The sequence below is a fragment of the Ambystoma mexicanum genome, chromosome 6p (genome assembly GCF_040938575.1).
Source record: "Ambystoma mexicanum isolate Mex_15411 chromosome 6p, UKY_AmexF1_1, whole genome shotgun sequence".
NCBI lineage: Eukaryota > Metazoa > Chordata > Amphibia > Caudata > Ambystomatidae > Ambystoma > Ambystoma mexicanum.
Genome location: NC_090935.1, coordinates 882,375,279 through 882,393,358, shown reverse-complemented (window position 1 = coordinate 882,393,358; position 18,080 = coordinate 882,375,279). Strand labels below are relative to the sequence as shown.

General features: G+C 43.2%; 1 protein-coding gene across 1 annotated transcript in view; it reads right to left on the bottom strand.

Moving 5' to 3' along the window:
- Positions 1–18,080, bottom strand: part of CAMK4 (calcium/calmodulin dependent protein kinase IV) — a 1,546,801-nt gene that overhangs the window by 26,882 nt on the left and 1,501,839 nt on the right. The window contains exon 10 of the mRNA XM_069625488.1: positions 2,847–2,999. Within this exon, the coding sequence (XP_069481589.1) occupies positions 2,847–2,999 (153 nt within the window). The remainder of the gene's footprint in view (positions 1–2,846; positions 3,000–18,080) is intronic.

Below are 18,080 nucleotides of genomic sequence, written 5' to 3'. Positions count from 1 at the left end.
GAACTCCATGAGGCCAGAAGGTGGTATTGGGTGGAACCAAGTATGACAAATCCGAAGGTGTTTGGTACTTTTTTCAGATTTAGAAATCCAAGGTCGACAAAATAAGCGCCAAAGAAGAATATGCTCGTCCTTTTTGCGTAGACTTGCATAATACCCTGGCACTTAAGAGGTTAAGTCGAGGCCAGCCACCTACCTAGCAATACTACTTGTGTTCTGTCCCTTTGATACGTCTACCAACTATCTACTTGACAGCAGATCCTCCATTTTGAGACAGTTTGGGAATGGCCTGGATTCAACTGGAACGTGTACAGTCAGTACAGCCAAAACAAGTGAACTTCACAAAATTCATTGTTTTTTAATAATGGTGTAATTGAAGTATCATGCAACGACAGATTTGGGACAATCTGATTGATAACTGGCAACAGAATGGTCTTCTGATTTAAATATTCCAAATGTTATGACTGCTAAGATTAATAAAATCCATTGCTTGTTCAATTTTCAAACCTCTGTAATGGTAATCAAAGCGGCCACTCAGTCGGAAATAAGAACAGCCCTTCAGTCCTCCATTAAACAATGTGGAGAATGCAAAGATAATGATTCTGGGAAAGGAAGGACATGCACCTGTGAACAATACATAAAGAAATAATTCAACAAAATGATTATTACAATTCGATTACAGGTGGCAAATACGAGCCACCAGGTACAATGGGTGTGCTTTGAGCTTGTTTAAAGTGAATTCATCTGTCTTTGATCCCCTGGTTCTATATTTGGAGGGTTACACAGAGCAGTGGCTAAGATTAATTCTAAACCTTCCAGCCATCACCTCTTTTGTTTTGCTTTATTTGTCACCTCTTGATTACCAGTAGACACATGGAATGGAGTACACGCTCATATACAGTATTGGATGTTCAATATGGCTTCTGGTGGGGATAAGAGGCAGCAAGACAGGGAGCACATCTCTGTCTCATAATTAGCAAGTACCTTATGTGCCACAAACAAAGGAATCTCCTTAGCTTACACTGCTTTCTCATCCTCCCGTGAATGTGGCAATAGAGCTCAGCACGCCATACTCCCATATGCCTTGCTTCTGAGGATCCCAGCATGCCATACTCCCATATGCCTTGCTCCTGAGGATCCCAGCACGCCATACTCCCATATGCCTTGCTTCTGAGGATCCCAGCACGCCATACTCCCATATGCCTTGCTCCTGAGGATCCCAGCACTCCATACTCCCATATGCCTTGCTCCTGAGGATCCCAGCACGGCATACTCCCATGTGCCTTGCTCCTGAGGATCCCAGCACGCCATACTCCCATATGCCTTGCTCCTGAGGATCCCAGCACGCCATACTCCCATATGCCTTGCTCCCATATGCCTTGCTCCTGAGAATCCCACCACGCCATACTCCCATATGCCTTGCTCCTGAGGATCCCAGCACGCCATACTCCCATGTGCCTTGCTCCTGAGGATCCCAGCACTCCATACTCCCATATGCCTTGCTCCTGAGAATCCCACCACGCCATACTTCCATATGCCTTGCTCCTGAGAATCCCACCACGCCATACTTCCATATGCCTTGCTCCTGAGGATCCCAGCACGCCATACTCCCATATGAATATACTGGCTGGGAAGCACAGTGAATGATAAACAACTGTTAGGTTTGGAGCACAAGGAGGGTGGACCCAGTTCTTGCTGAAGGGTATGAGACAAGAATGAATAGCCTGAATACACGTCGACTTCAGACTGCCTCTAACGTTCACGGCATGGGCACGCATTGTATGCCACTGGTACTCTACGCGGATCATGCAGCCCTAATTACCAGAACAGGTAACGCCTTATAAACATTGAGATTAAGCTCTTAAAATTAGTTCAAACAATTCCAACCTAATGCTAAATAGACACTAGTACAATGATTGCCCAAAATGCATCATAGGGCAGCTACTGAAATGGGTTACAGATCACTATCAGTATTTGGGCATAACATTTGCCAGCTGGGTCTCTGGACAAGCACAGGTTAGCGTGGAGGCCATTCAGGTGAGGCAAGCACATAGAGCAATTGTTTAAGGTGTGGCCACTCTTTTGGTGGTTACCCTACACATTCTCTATGTGAATGTTTAAAGGAATATATGTAAGCGCCATGACTTGATAAAGACACCTGCTGTGCTCTGTGGCTTTCACTACTGCAGGACCTCTAGAGAGGTCAGTTGACCCTTAATGGGTTAATCCTTATTTTACCTCACCTAGGTTTTCATATCGAAACTGATAACATTTTCCACACTCCTCCTACTGAGTCACTGGGATTACTGGGAAGGAAGGGGGGGGGGGCTGGTGGAACTGTGCGTGATAGGGCCTGGGGAGGTTTGACCGAATGCACCTTCAGCGCCTGGAATCCTGGTTATATTGCACCTTGAAGATATCAACATACTCTGCACCTTCGTCCACTCCGTTTCACCTGACATTACCAATATGCGTGTCCACAAAAAGGAGTGACATCTAATGACTGTTGGTCCTCAGGTAAATCTCTACAGAACCCCCCAAAGGCAATACTAGTATTTCCCTGACAGCTATTGCCTCTAGATTGCAGTGTTGTTGCTCTGTCAGCAACACTAAGGACACAAGCAGCCCAGGCCAGACATTTCCATCTCGCACATTCCATTTCGTTTTAGTTTTCAATGGCACTGCTCAGAATTGTCTAGTACATGGCTTCTTATTATAGAGAGCTGAGGAGCCAAATCGTTCAGCTCTTCCAGTTTGTTTGTAACTGCCATTACTTGGTGTTTCTGTGTTGGCCATTGCCACCACTCAAATAGGGTTGGATCCAAGAACCGGGACGAGGCCTCACTTACCTTCAGTTTACGACGTGCATTGAACTCTTGGAGCTTCTTCTGAGCAGTGTCCATATGTGCAAAATTAGCAGCCTTTCCGGTGACCCAAGGGTGCTGTAATGCTTGCTGAGTAGTCAGACGTTTTTTCGGATCAAACACAATCAGTTTTTTAACCTGTAGGTTTAAAGAGAGAATTGTTAAGAAGCATACATATTCCTGATTATACTGTGCACATTAACCTGTGTGGGAGAAAATACAGCACAGGTAGTTTTCTTCAAATGACTGACCATAGAAAGTCTAAAAGAGCAAGAGACATTTCCTGAAATAGTTTGTTTTGTACAGGAGATTTCTGCCTCTTGCTCACTGCCATGATGGGCGCTCCTGTAAAGTGTGAAATGCAAAATGCGTGTGCACCCAAGAACATTTTCCAACAGGGTAATTTCTAAGGCCGTTTAAGCTAAATTGGGTTGTTAATGATGAGGGCAGGCTGAGAACCAAAAAGGTACTTTCTACGAACAAACACTGGAACACTTAGAAATACACCAGCTATTGGACCAGGCACAAGTCGGCTTCAGATCTATGACATGGACAGAGACAGCACTTCTCTCTATCTGGGATGGCCATAGACCAGCGCAATTTCTAACACAAACTCGGCACTGATACTACTTGACCTCTCCGCACCGTTCAACACAGTCAGCCACAACATCCTCATCAAGAGACTGGAAGAAATGGCAATCACTGACACAGCGCTGCTCTGTATTCAATCATTCCTATATGAAAGAACAGAAACAGTATGGATAAAACCATTCAGATCCACGCCACGGGAGACCAGCTGTGGGGTACCCCAATGATCCTCCCTATCCCCATTCCTCTTCAACATCTACTTGACTCCACTAATCAACCTCATCAAAAGGCACAGCCTCACCTGCTGCAACTATGCAGATGACACCCAAATCATCTACAAAACCGAAGATGTACAAGAGGAGAACATAACGCTAGTAGATTGTCTGAAAGAACTGTATGAATGGATGAACACAAATAGTCTCAAGCTCAACCCAGGCAAGACAGAAATCATGATTATATACAAAAACATGGATAGCAACCAATACATCCCATGGTCCACAGAACCAGGAACATCACCCACGCCATCAAAAATAATCAAAAACCTTGCAATTCTAATGGACAACAAGCTAACTCTGGAACAGCAAGTAAACGCAATAATCAGGAAATGCTTCTTCCACCTACAAACGATCAAAAAGATCCTATCGTTCCTCTCCTTTATGCGTAAAATACTAGCAATCATCTCCCTCATCATGTCCAGGATAGACTACGCCAACAGCCTTATACCTCGGAATGCCGAATTATCTACTGAAGAAACTGCAACATATACAGAACGCAGTGGCCACAATTCTAAAACTCTCATGAAGGCACCACATCACTCCTGCATTAGAGATGCTATATTGGCTACCAGTCAAAAAATGTTTCACATTCAAAACAATGTGCATAACACACAGACAATGCATGGCCAAGGAGCAGAATTCCTGCAAAAGAGAATCATCATTTACCAGCCGACCAGAACACTCAGATCCAGCAACTGAATCTGCCTGGAACCTAATCCGTAAACAAGGAAAAAACTTGGTGGATCAGCATTCACTTGCATAGCCACAAAAATTTGGAACTTCCTCCTGAGAGAAATACAAAACAAGAAGGACGATCTAAAATTCATAAAACTCTTAAAAACCTGGCTCTTCAACTCAGAACCAGATGAAAACTAATGAACAACACCCACACCCCTCAGAATGAACACACATAGACGGAGGACTAGACTGCACCATGACAAGTGCAGGGGGGTGGAGAGACTTCCGAATGGCAGCGAGACCCGGGTGCACCCATTCCCATGGAGGGCTCTACTGTAGGCTAACGTGAGAGATGGGAGCATCCTAGGTTGAACCACAGACAGAGGGCATAAGGGTTGAAGGGGACAGAGTGGCGACTGCGCAGATAAACCACAGGGCCCAGGTAGCTTACAGGCACAGGGAAGAGCCACCCCCCTCAAGGGGCCCCAGGGAGGCGATGGCAGTTGCACACCAGGATATGCCACGGGCCAAAGCGGTATAGACAGCCATTAGTATAAACACGGGGGAAGGGTGGGGGAGTCATCACCACTAAATAGCCTTGCAGACAACACACAACCCGGCAAAGAATATAGGAGGTAGACCCCCTCCTAGCTCACCACAATATGCAACACTGGCAGGGACGTGTACCGCAGATAGCCAAAGTGGAGGAGGTACGATGGAGCACCAGCACTAAAAAACCCACTAAATCACTCATCCCTCTGCTTACACCTCACAAACTCTAAACAAAACACAACCATACCTATATTGCACAACAAACTGCACGCACTTCACCACACCGCAAACACAAAACAAACCACACATAGCCAGACACAACAGCATACGACAACTACCGACCGAAAAATCACACCTACGACAGCAAACAGTGTAAACTGAACTGAAGCTGCCAACTGCACATCACAGCTCTCTTGCACTTTTTCCTGCTACTAACTTACCCTAATATCTTGCTTTTCAGATATGCAAGAGCACCAGGAAACCACTCCAGTGGTGATAGTAACATATAAGCAAAAAAGCCTGATTGCATGCTTCAAAAAGACACAAATCTAAATTTCACATTTTATTGCCTCTTCTATAGTTGAAGACATGTGGAAAAATGTACAGGGAAGTCCGAACTGGGCCCATAAAGAAAGAAGGTCCAGACCTTTGGAGTGTTTGTCACTAAAAGAAATCTGCAGGTTGCAGAACATTGATTGGAGAACATAACGCCAACGCAAAAGTCTGGGATTTCATTACAGTTATGTCCCTGTGTCCCAAGCACATAGCAGGATGCACTTGAGTATTATAGAAAACTGTATTCCTTTTCAATGACTGTACCTGCTATCTATTTTGTTAAACTAAAATAATGTGAAATGCATTAGGTTTCCTCCGCCACTGAAATTGTGCCTAGTTTTGTGTGGTTTCGCACAGAGCATGGTGTTTCGTTCCCATGTAAGTTTTGTGTAGCTCGACGAGAAAAATTGGCACTGGTCTTTTTTTTTTTTACCCATGCTACTTTCGTGCAGTGACAAGAGAAAATGTGTGTAGGATTCCTGAACTGTGCTTTTTTCACACACTGCAACAGGAAACTTTGTGCCGTTTTTCTATTTGTGATATTCTCGCGCAGCGAAACGGAAAACCTTCTGCAGGTCTTTTTTAGATCAGTGCTAGGTTTGCGATATGAAAAACTTTGTGCAGGTCTTTTTCGATCCATGGTAGTTTTTTGCCTTGTCATGAACAACTTTGTGCGGTTTTCCATGATCCATGCTAGTTTCACACAGTGACACAAGAATCTTTGCGTAGGCTTATTTTAGATCTGTACTAGTTTCATGTTGCAGCACGAGAAACCCAGCACTTTTTTTATTTTAACAGTGCTAGGTTCCTGCAGAGGCACGAGACTTCATGCAGCTCTTTGCAATTCGTACTAGGTTCACGCAGCGGCCTGAGTAACTTCATGCCGCTCTTTTGGATCCATGCTAGGTTAATTTATTTATGTATTGGTTATTTATAATGCGCACTATACAGCAAAAAGCATCAAGACAGGGAGGGGAGGGATAAGGAAAAACATTATAAAAAAAAAAAACTTTCTTAAAAGGTCTTGAAACATTCGGAACGTGCAAGTGCTATGACATGAGAGGGGAAGTGCAGGAAGGGGAGGAAGGGATGAAAAATAGCAAAACACGTTCCTACTAGGTCATGCAACGATTCGGATCATACAAGTGCTGGGACATGAAAAAGGGGCAGAGGGGACGAAGGGAAGTGCAGGAGGGGAGAAAGGGGAGCAGTACAAAAAGGCAAAAAAGTTAAGTGCAGGTACAAGTAGGTAAAATGCATTATGAAAACCATACATGCAATTATGACAAGCAGTGAATGCAGACTGAAAAAGCCTCGCCTCATGGCATGATGGGCTACATCAGTCATGCAAACAAGCAATTATGACTAAGCAGGTATAAAATGACTGCATACTGGAAAAGCCTTGTCTCATGGGATGAGGGGCTACATCAAGCATGGAGTAGACAGAGAAAACAGGCAGGAGGAGGATACAATAATATAATCCAAAGGTAAATAGGAGTAAGTGAGCTAAGTAGGCATGAGCAGCTTTGCGCCACTCTTTTATTTATTTATTTATTTATTTAATGAATTTAGTTGAATTTAATCAACTTTTTTCAATTTAAGACAAGAATTTATCAAAAGGTTTATATATATAATACAGTAAATTATAAAACATGCAATCATAAGACCCTACAGATCACACCAAATGTCAAACCATCAATTCTAATGCTAATAGTTACATTTGGGTTTTGCATTATTAAACGATTGATAAGGCAATGAACAAGTATGACAATCACTGATCCAAATAACAGATATCGTTAGGAATCGAACTATTTTAGTAGATTTAAGGCTCGCAGAAAGTTAATTGTGGCCAGTCTTATACTCATACAGTGGGTAATGGAAATAGAAAGCCATCTATGCTCATGTCTCATCTGGCTAAAGTAGGGCAAATGTTTACTAAAGTGACTTTGTCTTAAGTTCATAAGTTTAGGACAGTCCACAATAACATGCTCCAAAGTTTCAATAGTTGTTCCATTATTGCAAAAACGGCATCCTGAAGATTCCTCTGGGATTTCTTTCCAACGGGCTTGAATTTCACAGGTAGGACATAAATTAAAACGCATGCGCAACAAAGCATTCCTAACAGCAGGAGAAGGAGATTTGCATAAGTAGAAGGCCATGTCTCTATAACGCTTTGCTGAAAAAACAGATGGATCAAAATCTTTATACTTCAAACACAGATCTCTAGTGTCAATCCATCATGTAGAGTTTTTTCTTAGCTCTATCAGGATCGGTGACAAGGGTTTCAATAGGAATGTCTGCATTTAGTAGTATGGTAAGGATGTTTTTAGACCATGTTTTCGGAAACAGATGAGAGGAAGACATCAGGTAACTGGCAACTGTAGCTAAAGTTGATTTATCAAGAACAGATAATAGACATTTTCTGAACAAGCTGCATAAGCGCCAGTTATACATTGCCAAAAGTGAGGTCAAACCCACTTCATATCGAATGATCGGGCCTGGAATGCATTGTGGCAGATTTAGAATAGCACGCCAAAATCTTGCTTTCAAAGCATGTAGGAATACTGGATCAATTGCACTGTATGTCTCTAGACCATATAAAATGGTAGGGATGACATTCTGAATCCAGAAGATCAGAGCAGGTTTAATGGAGAATTTCCCAAATTTATGCATAATGAGACGAGTCTGGCGGATTGCTGCGAGAATTTTAACTTCAATTATCATTAACTGAGAATGAGCGTTCGACGATCCGTCAAATAGGATACCCAAATATGTGTAATTGGGAACCACCTCTAGACTTATGTGCCACTCTTTTTGATTCATGCTAGGTTCATGCAGCAGCACGAGAAACTTTGTGTCACTCTTCGATTCATGCTAGGTTCACGCAGTGGCACGAGAATCTTTACGCTGCTCTTTTCAATACGAAGGGGTGGCAGAACGGTGGATTACGGCAAAACGGAGCAAAATGTTGCAGACTCCAATTTACCCAGATGTGGATGTGGATCATCTAGAAGTCGTTGGGGGCTTGATCTTCCAATGTTGTGTCTGTTAAGAGGTGCCTAGGAGTTGCAAGTTTAAGGATCGGTCTGGTCGGTGCAGCTGCAAGCTGCAACCTTCGTCAATGAAAAACGCATGAACCACTGCCTCTTCAGGACACTTCACAGGTCGAAGGAGGTTGGGCTCCAGTGATGGTCTCCACACACAGGGGATGACAGTCATCCTTCCAATCGTGGTCACAGAAGCTGGACAGGATCCCATGATGCTGGGACACAAACAATTGGGTAGAATGCGACATGTGGCACAAGCTGGTGACCACCAAAGTTAGTGAAACGCAACACTTCTGGTGAGGTAGTCCAGAAGAGAGCTGATCAGTCCACTGGGCAGTCCAGGGACACTTCCAAAGGCTCAGAAGGGCAAAATCCTGGAGAAGGCATTGAGACTAGTTGGTCCCACCAGTCCAAGGGCTTAAGTACCGCTCAGAGCCTCTAGAGAACAGCAGAGGAGCAGGGTTTAACCGGTCTGGCTACTGGAAGAGATGCTGGGCCACTTCAGGAGTCATCTTTGGATCTTCAGCAGGCTGCTCTTCTTTGAGGGATTATTGGCACCAATGATGATCAGAAGTAATGGCTACAGGGGTCCCCTTCATATCTAAAGTCCAAGCCCACCAATGGTAAGGATACACACACACACACACACATCATCTACAAAGCAGTCACGAGTAGCACACCAGCGTATCTGGCGGCTAAGATCCACAGTACACGCTCCTCACACAGCAAATCTACCAACCGACTTGAATCACAACTTGTCCGCAAAGAGAGGACCCACAAACAATCATTCTCTTGTCATGCACCCACCTTCAGGAACTCTATCCCGGTGTCGACTCAGAATGCCCTCAGAATTCTCCAAATTCACAAATCTCCCAAATCATGGCTCTTTCAACAACACCTGACCAAGGACTAATTCCAATAGATGCACATCCTAACGCACAGACCTCACAGCACTGAGCTACTGTTAATAGATGGCAGCCCAAATGTTTGCTACCCACACTCTGTACAGCGCTCCACTGCTCTCGAGCTAGGTCCAGACAATAAAAATAATAATAAAATGAAAACAAAAATGTGTAAAAAGTAGGGTGATTCAAATGTTCCCCCACTTGCACTGCAGGGTTATGTGTACAGTGTTCAAAAGCACAACAATTCAAAAGGTATACATAGTTTCCTAGTACTGGTAGTCAGAAGGACTGATCAGTTTCCCCATAACAATGAACACAAGGAATGGGAAGTGAAGCTAAAAGCTTTACTTCCTTTCAAAAGGTTAGGACAGGATAAAACAGAAGAAAAAGAATGAGGTTCCATAGGAAACTATGGAAGGAAAGTTGCAAAAAGAGACCTCTTTCATAACACACAGGTGAAATGCACAAGGGCTAAATAAATATGACAGGCATTCAAATGTTCACGTTTATGGTTATCGAAACTCATCAGGCACAACTATGTAAGTTCATGATACCACGGACATCATAAAACCATGGTTATCTGTAGCCTGTTCCTTTGATCCATTTACCATCTTTGGTTCTCAATTATAAACTGGTCAAAATGATGGACAAAACATGGTTATCCAGGGACTTAAAAATGGGGCATAGTGGGGAATATTTTCAAAAGATATGTCTTCGACTCTCTCCCGCCCCACTCCAGCCCAGAAATATCTACTTTATAAGTCATGCTTTCAAACACTGATTTGTGACTTGATTTGGAACCCTCAATAGACGTCTGTATTGCTGAGAATTTCACAGGGAGATGTCAGCCTCATCACGATTTGGGCGGTAGTCCTTAAATGCGGCGGCAATGGTGTTTCTGCTGCATTTACCACTCTTCCTAATCTCGAGTCCGGTGTATTTACCCCCAGCTAAGAGCTCCATGTAAGGCTCCATAGTTTTCTGGCGTGTTTAGGCAATTGCCGCTGGTGGTATTACCGCACAGTAATCGCACCAAAAATTCCCCATTAGGTCAAATACACACAATGTGGAATGGGGAGTAACGTTTAGCGGCCAACCCGTGATTCGGTGATAATACCGCCAGACGGGTGGGCGCTGACGGAACTAAAGTTGGCCGGTATCCCAGTCAGGATACTGCCCAAATCGTGATGAGGCCCACAGAAATAAACAGGCCATTATCTGTGAAATTATACCAGACCTGATCTTGATTTAAAAACAGCCATGGAAACTGGGGTTTGCCAGTGGTTTAATCTTTAAGGCAAAGAGATGAAATGTCAGTTCAACAGGGGCATGTGTGTAATGATATGACGTGTCAATTGATGTTATTAGTAACATGTACTTTTAATATATGTTGTACAACTTTAAATGATTGTAGTAAAGTTAAAGTTTCGAGTACCTTTCGATGTAAGATTGTGGCAGTGGTAATATATTTTGATGATGGCATCATTGAACATATTTACAGTGCACATTTCCATTGGTTGCACGACCTACATTACTGGTCATGCTGTGTGATAAGAGAGACGATTGTACCAGACTCCTGCAGAGTTCCCCTGCTGAAGACTTCTCCTAGATGCGTGGAAGCGACAGCTAATCACAATGGAAAGCAGTTGGACAATGGCACAACTAAGCTAGTGTTGAATGATGGACAAGTACAATTTTGGAATTTGCCATTTGGCAGATGATTCCGAGCTCTGGTAGTGGGTTGATAACCAATGCACTGTGGAGGTGGGTGTACCAGGAATCAGGAAAACAACTAAGTGTGGAATGTGCTATAAAGCTCAGGTACACTCAGAAAAACTACTGTGAAATGTGTACTGTATCCAGTGACATACTTCAAACTGGCACTTCAACGTCAGAGTGTGAAAACTTAATTTCTGTGTCAAAGTCAACAAGTAGACGTTCACTGGCAGTCATCACCGAGCCATTTCAAAGTAGACTTCCTGTACAACAGTGCTTGTTCGGAGAAGATTCAAGCAACATAGGCAGGAGCAACTGCAGAGCTAATTGGGGCATGGGGCACTTTCCTTCCATGTCTCAGCACCCAACTCCAACTCTGATAAATATTCTTTGAAGAAATGACCACCAGAGGCCATACCCTTGCAAGAAGAAGTTTGGCTCTGTAAGATGATTCAATTCAACACTACAGCTAAGTCAATGCCTAGTCTGGGATACTGAATGGAAACCCTTATTGATATATCTTTATGTCCAGTTCATGAGTTCTGGATGACTACCCCTATATAACACCCCTCTCTTAGAATCCCCCTGACCCCACTGAGCCAAGAAGTAGTTCTGTTTTGCAAGTTTAAAAGGTTTATTTGAGAAATAAAACAAAATATAGATACCACGCTTTTATAATAAATTAATAATCGATATCGCCCTTATAAATATAATGTTAATCAACAATGGGTAATCTGACACTAGCACACTTCTTTATAATCAATGAGGAGTTAGTATAGGATGGATAAAGTAGCAAAAATACTTTTATGATTTCAAGGGAAAAGCAATGAGGAATAAAATGCAGTACAGAAATACTTGATATGATTTTAGCAAAAGATAAGATAATCACTTTTTCTCTGGCAAATCACCTCCCTCCCCTATGCAATGTAAGAAATGGAAGGAGATGGAAGTAACACACACAGTTCTCAGGAATGCATTCAAATACAATACGAAATTCAATTCCCACCCCAGAAAGCTTAGAGAAAACCGGTATGAGTTTTAAAACACAGGCCCAAGTGCTTTGAATGTGGTGGCAATGAAGTGAGAAATATGCTGAAAATGCTTTTAATTCCCTTTAGGAGGTTCAGGGTGAGTGAGAGATACTTGGGATGAGCTCAGGCTCACTTTAGCAATGATTCAGGGATGGTTATTAAGAGGCAAACACATTTTTAGCAGAGGAAAGCAAAAAGCTGCTATCTTTTTACAGGTAAAGAAATCAGGCCAAATCACAAATCGCGGCAAAATTTGCGAGTGCGTGAATCGTGATTACGGCAAAAGTATAAGGAGTAGCGTTCGTTGGAAAGCTTAGATTCTAAGCTTTCAGCTGAATTTCGTTCCTAGCCCAAACGGTTCCAGAGATACGGACGATTAAATAAAGGTAGTTTTTCGGATTTAAAGTAAACTCAAAATGACAGGTGACAGCTTGCAGCTGCAGAATTGACAGGTGACAGTTGTGCAGCTTTAAAAATGACAGATGACACGATTTCTAGGAGGCAGTTCTACTTAGGTTAAAATAGTTTGGATTAGATTATTTTAACTAAGAGATTGGTTCTGCACAGTTCTGCTAGGTACTCACAATATAAATTTGAAATAGGCCTCGCCATGGATCTGGTCAGGTTTTGGACTGGACTCCGGTTCTGGTCTCGGCACTTCACAGTGATCTGGGTCAGCTCTCTGGTTCTGCTCACAGCGGTCTGGGTCAGCTCTGCTCTGCTGGTCTAGCCTCTCTGGATTCTGGATGTAACACTGCTTTCTGGGTACTGCTACAGGTTCTTGCAAAAGAATTCAGACAGCTCGCCCGGCTGTGGAATAATTTGCAAATGATTTTAAGGTTGCTGAGGCCTGCTGAGAAGAGTTCTCAGTTTGTGGGTTTAAGCCCTTGCTTTAAGTTCTGAAGTAAAGTTCTGGTCTTTGGAGATTGATGGATATGAAGTCTGTATCTGTGGATGTGAAGTCGTCGGTCAGCATGCTCCGCAGCAAATGGAATTGAAGGTCTCTACCTGTCCCAGCAGTCTCTTTTTATGTGTTTTGAAAATGGGTGTGTGCCTGGGCCTAGCTAAGCCTGCCCCTCTCTACTTGTCATTGGCCCAATTCTCCCCTCTCCCATGATTGGGGGAAGGAAATGTACTGTCAGCATGATGAAGTCTGTTTATGGGTCAGAGGATCCTCCCCTGGTCAGTTTGCCCACAAATCTATATTTGATTCAAATACATCCTTCCCAGATATACAATTTGTTGAAATTACATGTGCACATTATATATTCCTTATGGTCTATGCTTGTCCGCCTCTGATCTTCCTGGGGGCTTGCATTCAAAAATGACAACATTTTGCGCTTTTTAACTGGTTTTGCAATATCGGACATTTACCCAAAATTACACACATGTGCGCAAGGAGTATGGACATTAATTGATGAAGTGTCAGATTTTTAACATGCAGACATTTGGAGTGAGACCCTATTTTCCGCTAGCAACCCCCCAGAATACACCACAGGGTCCTAATGCCTCTCAAAATGTTCACAGAAAAATCACAAAAATAATGATAATACTTATATAATTCTGACAAGTCCGCACTATGAGTTATCTATCTTTTTAAAATTATGCCCTGGTCAAAAAGGGGTGTGGCTTCCCACATCACAGGGTGGAATAACTGGTTTATCCACTTCCCCCAAGCTCAGCTGCTAGCAGAGGCACTGCCCCTCCCAGTTTCCCCTAAGAGGAAGCCACTTTACGGCCCCCCAATATAACATTTGCCTGAGTCCAGGACAGGCCTTTGTTCAACTCCCTGTAGTCCCCAGCTGCTCCACCCCTAATCTAATCAGAGAGGTGACAACTCCTTTTGGCAAGGGGAGTGGCTGAGCAGGTTTCAACTCCTGTCGGGGGTAGTTGTCAGGCAGAATCCAGTTTCATTAAGCCAGGTTTCAGCTAAATGTCACTTTTTGTTCCTAGTTTTCTACATTCAAATCAAACTGACAATTTTTACATATACATTAAATAATTACTTCCTCCAAGTCATTTCAGAATATGGTTTTACATTCTTCCACCTCTTAGCAAGTCTTTCCTTGGTCTGGTTTTGTTTCATTTGTGCAGTTTTACACAAAAGTCTGGTGGTTTTAAAACGCCGGCTTTCTGATAGTGGTGAGTACTGGTAATGCGACCATTTTTGGGATTTAGAAAATGAATTCCCCACAGTTCTAGGTTGCTTTTTTTGCAATCAGCATTGCCATTCCCAATGGTTTCAGGCTACTGTGTGTGTAGCCCACTGGTGGTTTTAGGCAGTGCCCTCCTGTGCTCACAACATAGGCAAAAATGGGTGGCAGCCTATTCTTCATGTTTTCCCTGTGCACTCTCTGGGGAGTTCTGGCCATCATGATGTTTTCCATGCCAGTACTGCACAGTTTTATTGTAGGGCTTGGATGCATGGGTAAAAACTTCCCACAGCTCATCCCAGAGCCCACATATAAAGAGTGCAGAAGACATTTCTCAGCTGCCTGGAATAAGCTCAATATGTATCCTTAATTCCCACTCGTTAGATGTCCAGACTTGATACTAACTGCAGATCTTATTCCCATGAAAATGGTCAAGTTGATCACATAAGGCTTTTATTTGCTAGCGGTTTTGGCAGATGTAACCGCAATAAGACATATGGGGCCTCATTACGAGCCATCTTTTAGTGCAAAATGAAGTGACGGAAACGATTTTCCAATCCGCCATGTCTATATTGCATGAGGAAATGAGTACACTGTACCCTCGGTATCATCGGGTTTGGGGTGGAGACCCTTGCAAGTTTGCAAAGAGGATGCTCTCTTTCACATTCATGATTAAGAAGAATGTGCATGTCACCTTGCAGGTGAATCATACATTTGCACAGGTGACCATACACCTGTGCAAATGATGTGCCTGTTGGCCCCCTTCAATGCACTGGTCACTGGGAACGCATTTATGCATAATTGACTCATCAATAGCTTGGCGTCATAAAAGTTGAGAAAATGGAGACAAAAAATGTAATCCACATTTTAGGGATAGACATGCAACATGTACAGCAGTTGTTCACACAATTGCTGACTGTGTTAGAAAGCAACATGGTGGGGGTCAGAAATTAACCTTCTGTGTATAGCACACACCCCTTCATCTGCTTCAAATTGGCACAGGGCGATGCTGTCCATTAACTTGCATTTTTTAACTGGCACATTCAATAATTGACTATTTCTGGGTCTCATGCAACTTACTAGAGGAGGATACAACCCTGACAATAACTGAGATGCCATCTAGCGATCACAATCTTATGCGTCTATCTTGTATCGTAGAGTGGCAATCTGACTGTAGCCTATTTAAACCCTCTATCTCTGTCAACGCGGGAGGAAATCGCCTGCGGATTGATGGACCAATGATCGAGAAAATAGGCCAAAAATTTCACCAGGACACAGCTTTGTCCGTGAACTATACTCCTCTATTATATGACTTTGTCACCTCTAAACCCCATCTTTTGAAATCGGGTACAAAGTACAAACATATATTCTCAGCAACATTGTCGCAAGAAAAAAAGGCCATGAGACGCGATATCCGCGCGATAAAAAAATCTAGTTCCGCCACCAGCGACAACAACTCGATTCAAACAAAAATTTGTCAGCGGCGTCGACTATATCGTAATTGGCTAAAGTCGCAGAAAGTAATCATCTAACAAGAACGAGCTGAGGAACTAATGAAGGAACTGATCACTAAGAATTCCCGTGAAATCTGGGCAATCCTGAATACAGGCAATGTCCGGCACTCTTCCATGATGTCAAATGTAATTGATGCCGGAAAATGGGAGCAACACTTCTCAAACCTCTTCGGTAATCCATCCCTGGAACCATCAACCGTCCCTGACCTCGGTGTAACTTCATGGGACTTGAGTATCACCAAGGAGGACATTGAGTTAGCAATACGAGCCTTAAAAAGTTCACATGCTGCTGGTCCTGACCTAATATCCAACATTATGCTCAAGGAAAATGTTGAACAGTGGTCAACGTTTATTGAAATGCTGTTCCTGCGATTGTCTGCATCAACGTCGATTCCAGATTCCTGGCATGAAGCGATTATTGTGCCAATATACAAAAAGGGCAATCGGGCTGATCCTGCCAACTATCGCCTGATTGCCCTGTTGGACACAATAGGAAAAATCTTCGCTTCATTTCTATGCCAAAAACTTGCAAGATGGTCAGTGTCCAACCACATCTTCGACATCAGACAAACTGGCTTTACCAAAGGTGTGGGTGTGGAAGTAAATCTCCTACTATTGAACATACTAAAGTTGGAAACTCTAAAGTCCAAGACCCATCTCTACCTGGTGTTCATCAATCTGAAAGGCGCCTTTGACAGCATTAATCGAGTCAAATTGTGGCAAAAATTGAATAACTGGAATTGTCCTCGCAACATAATTGATCCCATAAAAGCCCTTCATTCCCAAACCGCCATCCGCAATCAGGCTGAATGATCATGGCGCTCTATCTACCCAAATAACCACAACTAAAGGAGTAAAACAAGGGTGTCCGCTAGCAGCCGACCTGTTTAAACTGTTCATTTGTGATCTACCAGAGTTCAGAAAAAATCTAAGATGCTTTGCTCCCAAAATCAATCAAAACGAAATCGGCTGCATAATCTACGCCGACGACATGGTGCTCTTAGACCGTACCCAAATTGGCCTTCAGCGGCAGTTAACGAACTTACAAGATTATTTAAACATCAACGACCTGACCCTGAACACCGACAAGACAAAGGTTGTTATAATTGGCGAACGGGATTCCAAAAAACGGAAAGCTTTCTCGTGGAGAGTCGATGGGAAAGCCCTCGGGATCGTTAACTCTATTCGCTACCTGGGAAACACCTTCAACAAGTCCCTACATGAACACCATTGGAAACTTGACATAGAAAACAGAATGATACGACTTAACATCCAAGCGCGGCTGCTGAACAGAAATCACGGTAAATTCACTCTCACCCCAGATCTAACCTTCTACGCCCTAAAGGTTGTTCCAGCAATTACCTTTCGATCAGAAGCCGCATGGAATATTGACATTTTGTTTTGGCAGAAAATGGAAGGGCTTTTTTGGCGGCGAGTTCTTGGTCTACCGTCATACATTTCGATGGTTCAAATAAGATACGAACTATCCTTGAACCCGCTTCACACTTGCGTTTTGTGGAAATCACTAAAGGCTCTGCGCAAGATGTGCCTAACTCCAGTGACTCCAGCTTTCCAAATCTTTTGCACGCAACCAGGCCAGAGCTCATCGAAGCTACTAGATGAGTGGAAAGAGATGATGATCTCAATTCTAACTGCTGCCGATATGAACCTAAATGACTTAATCATGCGCCCCCAAGTATCAAAAAAGAAATTTGAACTCTGGTGCTGGATCCAGAACACTGATTGTCGCAATCATATGCCGACTACTTTAGATTCCGGACCTGGCGCCCACAAACTAAACGTGCCAAGCATGTATCTGACAAATTGTCCCTCTCGTCATCACAGGGCCCAATTTTTGAGACTCCGCTTAAACGCGCTCAAAACAAAATAGATGCTGTGGCGTCGATATATCAATGAAGGAAGAGATAATATGTGTCGCTTCTGTAATAGTGATACAGAAACAACTGAACATCTGTTAACAAAGTGTGAGCGGCTCACAGCACAGCAAACTCTGCATCTAAGCGAATTTATGCCTGCAGCAGAAGGAAATCGAGACTGGTGGACTTATGCCAGTGCTGGACACTGCATTAAATTGAGCTGTGCCGTAGTAAATTTTTTAGATGCACTATGACTTGATAAACTGTGATTATCTAGCGATTCATATATCTATTTAGGCGTATAACACGCTTTTTTTTTACGAACATG